General features: G+C 40.8%; 1 protein-coding gene across 1 annotated transcript in view; it reads right to left on the bottom strand.

The window, feature by feature from the left end:
* LOC118342031 (NADPH oxidase 4) overlaps positions 1 to 6537 on the bottom strand; it is a 24426-nt gene that overhangs the window by 8037 nt on the left and 9852 nt on the right. The window contains exons 5-11 of the mRNA XM_035680458.1: positions 5647 to 5744; positions 5191 to 5218; positions 4843 to 4915; positions 2966 to 3046; positions 1870 to 2029; positions 440 to 604; positions 146 to 208 (exon numbers count right to left, since the gene is read on the bottom strand). Of these exons, the coding sequence (XP_035536351.1) occupies positions 146 to 208; positions 440 to 604; positions 1870 to 2029; positions 2966 to 3046; positions 4843 to 4915; positions 5191 to 5218; positions 5647 to 5744 (668 nt within the window). The remainder of the gene's footprint in view (positions 1 to 145; positions 209 to 439; positions 605 to 1869; positions 2030 to 2965; positions 3047 to 4842; positions 4916 to 5190; positions 5219 to 5646; positions 5745 to 6537) is intronic.

The following is a 6537-nucleotide window of genomic DNA, read 5'->3' as shown; positions in this document are numbered from 1 at the left end:
GTGTGTGTGAGAGAGAGAGAGAGAGTGTGTGTGTGTGTGTGTTACTGTGTGTGTGAGAGAGAGAGAGTGTGTGTGTGTGTGTGTGTGTACAGAGTGTGTGTTTGCATTGTGTCATGAGTGAGGAATGTGTTGCATGAAGTTGTACCGTTGTTAGCGTGAAGGGATGGTTCTCAAATGAAGAGACACCTGGACAGTTAAGAACAATATACTGAGAAAGAGAGCGAGGAGAGAGGGGGGAGACAGGATTAGAGAGGGGGCGTGTGGAGAGAAAAAAGGGGGAGAGAAAAAAGGTGGAAGCACAGAAAAATGAACTCATCAGATGCTTAAGAAAAAAAAAACATTTAGTTACAGCAGTTAAAAAACGTAATAATGCACTTACAAAATACAACACAGATGTTACACAAACATCTCAAGACAAAAACACATGGTCTCTTCTCACCTGTCCTGGACGAGCTTTGAAATTCTTCTTCAGCATGCACAACTCAATGACATCACAGGGGTGCCTGATGACTGTCACTATGGTAACAGGGTCACAGCTCCGGATGTAGCGGTAGAAACGCTCGGCACAGTAAAGACAGAGAGGACCGGACACCCAAAGCCATGTCTATTAATACACACAGAGAGAAATGCAAAAAACTGCAAGTGTTAGACTGTCTACATCATGATGTTAATAACTAATTATTAATTGTTTTATACTGCTATATTATTAATGTTATAAAGTGCGTCAAGAAGTTGGACCAGCCACTCATCTTGTTTAACACGTAGGGCTGCATGACACATTTCTGTAGACCTGCAGAGAGGTTTGCAAGTATAATTTCTCCATACAGCCTTCACTGATTAATAATGAATGAATAAAGTCACAATACCAAAATATTTGAGCACATCCGCTTCAGTTAACTCCCAATGATGCCATGATCAAACCATTTTGGAAGGAAAACCTCAGTTTTTTTTCCAGGATCGTTACCCCTGTTGTTTGCCTTATAGCAGTGGTTCTCAAACTGTGGGGGCGTGAACTTTTTTCGGCTTCTGAAGGGGGGCACGTCAGACAGTTTGAGAATCACTGCCTTATACCATCTGTAAATGTGTACATACATATTAATGGTTGAGAAATCCAAGTATTTGCTCCAAGAGCTGTGTGTGTGAGGAGAGATTTGTCAGCCATTGATTTATATGTGTGCATTTACAGATTTGTCCACACATTTACAAATCTGAATACATTTGCAGATTCCTGTACACATTCACAAATCTCAGTACATATTTATATATTCTTTTTCACATTTACAAATCAGTTTACGCACACACAGATTGAGATACAGTTACACAACTCTCCACTCACATTTGGAATCAGGAGTTCTACTTCTCCCAACTTTCAAAACACAATCAAATTCAGCCAAAGAGAGTATACCCGTGAGAGTACATGCACACTCTATCTTTCTATCACAGTGTGTGGTTTCTTTCTGTTGGCAGTTACCTGTTGCAGACTAATTGCTCACAGTTCCCATAAAGCCTGCAGAGCACAATTGGGTTTAAGGGGGATTTTATGGAACCAGCTCGTTGCTTAACGACCATGTGCAAACACATAATCACACACGCAGGAAGAAACACACACAAACACAGGCCTTGATGTAAAAAGAGGATGCCTGCCCCTCCCTTACGGCACTACACCTCTAATAAACAGGACCAACTCCCTCCAACACCTCCCAGATACTCAACACACACGTACAACACTTACACGCCCACTACAGTGCAGACACACACTTACAGGCACGAACAAACATGCACACAAATAAATGTGAATGCCAAGATACACGTACACTGCCCAGACACATACACACACACACATACACACACACACACACACAGACAGACCTGGGGGTAGTGTGGCTGGAAGTGAGCCTGCTCTCTGCATCTCATCTCTTCATCCTCACCCTGCTCTAGCTCGTCACCGTGCTGCTCTGTGCTGCTGTGATTGGTGTTGACGCAGCCAGGAGGATGGGCCTCTATGTTGGTTTGATATTTCAGAGCTCCTCTGGTGGAAAAGACAACAATCAGGTGATGTTTGTTTGGTTATTTTAATGTAACTTTCAGGATTGCTGAGTTGTGGTTATTGAAAAAGACCATAAAGTCACATGAAGGCTAATGAATGAAACTAATGCAGTTTGCAGTGTTACTCGCCTAATATGCCAGGATGGCAATATAGTGATATATATGTTATAATACACTTTTTTAATGACACTGTGCCTTCAGCCAATCAAAATGTATAAAACCATCATCATAAAACCAAGGATCATGTGTACTAGAAACTTCTCTGTAAAGTAAAAGTGATTGTGTTTGTATGTTTTTGTGTATTCAGCCTGTGGCCACAGCCAGCGTTGTTGTATGTTTTACCCCGCCCTTATTTCCTTTCTGCCTCTTCACCTGTTACTGTCAAATAAAGGCAAAAATGCCCCCCAAAAAAACAAATATTGCCATTTAACAGGCTGTTAGTTAATATAACTAAATCACTCTAAATATGACAACAAAACTACACAAAGAGAACAGGCATGTACAAGCAAATCTTGGTTCTACAGTTGAATGACTGTCAGTGAAGGTAAGTAAAGACATTTCTAAACCCTGCTTTGTTGTAGTGTTGAGTGAGTGATATTTCATATTGCATAAGTCAATAACATGCCATTTTTTATTAAATAAGTCAGTAAAACATTGCATGTTTTTTTAATTAAATTGTACAAGAAGGTTGTTGTGTTGTCAGTGAGTCTGAAGTTGCTGATAAAAATGTCTCCAGCATCAGTGGGAGTCTCTAATATTTGCAGACGTTCACATGTGAAGCAGACTCTTATCTTGTCTTCTGGAGGTAGTGGCTGAGATGAAGACAAAATGTACCAACAGTGCAGAAACCCTCGCTGACTCATGCAGAGATAAACCAACATGCACACACACAGACTTAGTGCTGCCATCAGAGACCTACCCGACCATGTGCACCATAAGGATGATGTAGAAGACAATGAAGAGGTTGTGTGTGTACCAGAAGATCTCATAGTTGGAGACCCTGAAAAGAGAACAGAGAGATAATGACCAAAACAGATGAGGACTAATAACATGGTAATGTGATATAAGGAGAATGAGAGACACAAAAAGAAGCAGAGACAACAAAAGAAGAAAGCGAAGTCAGAGTTTGTTCAGGACCAGACGCACAGACTACCAGGTCAGAGCCTGAGTAAGCAGGACATCACAGGTCAATATTAAAGGGGTCATTACACACGATGACCCCCCATAAACACTGCAAACAATGCAGAACATCATCAGACCCTGTATTCATCCTCTTTGACTGCAACTTCTTTCATGTTTTTTCCTGTTTCTGTACAGGGATGACACTGAGCAGCGATTGTGTTGACTTCATAACATTTATAGGATTTTGCTAAAGTTAACTGAACCTGCCCATTGATTTGCTGGCACTTTGGTTTAAGAGTAATCTTTCCTAGGCTGGTGATAATAGCAAACTAATAGATTTAACTAAAAGTTAAATGACCAAATATACAAGCAAAAACAGCTTGGGGTATTTGTATTTGTATGAAACAAAACACATTTTATGACTGGCTTGAATTTAAATCTCTCAATTTATCAGACTTAAAGCCACATTGTTTATACTTTGCTTATATTTTTCAGTGTCCTGGACAAACAGGAGTAACAATGATGATTAGGTTACCTTTAGCTATTCAGAAAGCGATAACACATGTGTAAGTCATAGGTAATTCATCTGAATAGGATTCCTTGGAAACCTTGCTAAATAAAATTAGATTTTGATTCTTGACTTTAATTTTTTCTGCTTTCTTTTGATAACATTATGATTGAAGTAAGGCATTATAAACTTTCAGAGATTTAAAGTTATTACAATTAAGAAATCTTGAATTGTAATAGTTTGATCTTTTGCCAACAACCTTTGGCTACCTTCTGCTCACACAGACACACTCGACCGTGGTCCTTTTCCCTGCCTTGGCTTTTAGATGGATTTATTATTTCTTCTTTTATGGACATAGTAACTAAAAATGTAAAGTACCTTATTATTGACAATGTTAAAGGTTAAACATGCTGATGCAAAGTATTGCAAGTTACAGAATAAGTTGTAAGCCTTAATGTGCGTTAATATCACTGGATCATTGTGACTCATTATACAGGTATTCTGATGTGAGGCAGCCTTCATCCCGCCACTCCAGCCACTTACCCAAACTCTTATCTAAAGCCTTAAGGGGTCTGGAAAAGCCTCTTATCCTCTGTCCAATTACCGAAGAAAGCAAAGCGAGCACATGCACACACACACTTCAAGTCTCACACACCTGCACTAGTTAACACACACACACATGCACACACGCAGAGAGGGTGACCCACTATGACCTGGGTAATGACAGAGCTGCGAGTGGAACACTTAGTGGAGATTTTCTCTGTAACAGACTTAGCAAGTCTCCTTATGGTTTCCATCTTGCATTTCTCCCACACATGATAAACTCAGACAGAAAGACAAAGGCGAGCAGACATGACACAAAGATACACACATAGAGACAGAGACACATAGGCACAAAACCCATGATTGTATTAATGAGACGGGATTCCAGGCTCCAATATGGCTCCCATTCATTTCAGTTAAAGTTGCTCACATGGCAAACAAACCAAGGTTTTTCCTCGAACATCCCCGAGTCATCATGCAACATTTATAAAAAAAAATATTTTCCTTGAGAAACTTTTACCAATGGCTGGTAATACAGCCATATGCAGCGTTCAACAAATTGTATCCAAACACATACAAACTATGATGGTTATGATTGTGGATGGTGGTTTGGTTTGACCTACCGCACACAGTAAGAGGAGGATGTGAACATCAGGAAGAGGATGAGAACCAACAGGACGCCTGTGACTCCTGGGACTATAGAGAATCAACCAATCACAGAGCAGACACAAAGTCAAGTCAACACCCCAGGACCAAGTTGAAACAATTTAACTTTAACTGACTTATTTTACCCACTAAAACAAGAACAATTAGAAATACAAGAAGTTAGAAAGATAGGACTAAACATGGCAAACACAGCAGGACTTCCTCCAGTCCTCTCTAATCTACAACACATTTACCACCCAGTTGTTACACATGCATACAAACACCTCTGCACACAATACTGTATAAGAAACAGCAGTCCTTCTTACTTGTGGTCAAAATGATCAGCTTGGGGTCCTGGGAAGGGAAACACAAAAAATAAATAATTGTTTGTGTGTGTAATCTTCCGCGTCTATTTTTGTGAGGTCTAATTTGAGTTTCAGACCTTGCAGCTGCAGCCAGCTATGTACCATGGAGAGAAAACAGTCTGCAGGCTTCATTCCAACCACTTTAGCAGGTGATTTCATTGCTAGTTTCTTCCTCCTTACTTCAATGCATGCTGATTATTCTTCATGGCACAGGGCTAACCAAGTGAGGACATTTTTGGAAGGTGTGTACACTTTCCTCACTTCTTCTAAGGGGCGATTAAGGGTTCAGAGTAAGGTTAAGGTAAGATCTGTGACACACGTCCTTGTGATGGTTAAGGTTAGGGGCAAGGGAATGCGTTAAGTCAATGGGGGTCCTCACAAGTATAAAGTACAAATGTAAATGTATTTGTGTCTCACCTCTCCTCTGTAGCGAGCCAGATTGAGAGCAGGGAAGTCGTCTGAGTAGCTCACACTGAAGTTGATGACATTCACCAGGTGGGCAGACACATGCACAACTACAGAAGAAGAGAAAGGGTTACACAGTACAGATCTGAAACACACATTTTTGCGCACAGACAGCAGCAGACACAGAGAACATCTCCTCTGCTTCAAACACACACACACCCTTAATTATAAAGGTCAAAATGAACTGCTAGCGGACACTCTTACAAACATCTCTTTGTCTATTCAGCAGAAAGTCAGCAAAACATCCTCCTGACTCACTGGTGCACACAGAGACACACACATACACACACACACACACAGACACTTCTCCCTGACATCATGACATCATAGACGAACCACGCAGCCGTTCGACAGCTGATGGAATTAGAGGGCGTAATCATGAGACACAAGGGTCCATTTTTTCTCACTCACATCCTTTCTCACTCCCACTGCTTCCCACCCCTCTCTCCTCCCTCTCTCTTTCTTCTCTCAGTCTATATCTCTCCCCCATTCCTGCTGCTTTTCTGTCTTCATTGTCATTTGTTGTCTCAAAACTTTGGAACTTTGCTATTATATATCCTGTATATAGAACAGGGGAGATTTGCCCAAAGGGAAGAGATATGTGCGTGTTGGTGAGTTGAAGTGAACGTTGATGATGGAAGCAGGCTCAAGCTTACAGATGATGTAATAGTGAAGAACAGATGCCGGCTATTGCAGTTCTTTTATTTCTATTGGCTCTATGGATGGCAATGTTGGTCGCCGCTCCACCAATTGTGAGGACATTAGCATCCTGATGTTAGCTAGTATGGCTGTAGCATGGATTAATTGGATTATCCATGTTTCTTTACATCTGGTTTTACAGGA

Source organism: Morone saxatilis, unplaced genomic scaffold, assembly GCF_004916995.1.
Source record: "Morone saxatilis isolate NCDOM2014 unplaced genomic scaffold, NCSU_SB_2.0 Contig8, whole genome shotgun sequence".
NCBI lineage: Eukaryota > Metazoa > Chordata > Actinopteri > Moronidae > Morone > Morone saxatilis.
The sequence above is the reverse complement of the archived record's forward strand: the minus strand, read 5'-3'. Positions and strand labels throughout refer to the sequence as shown.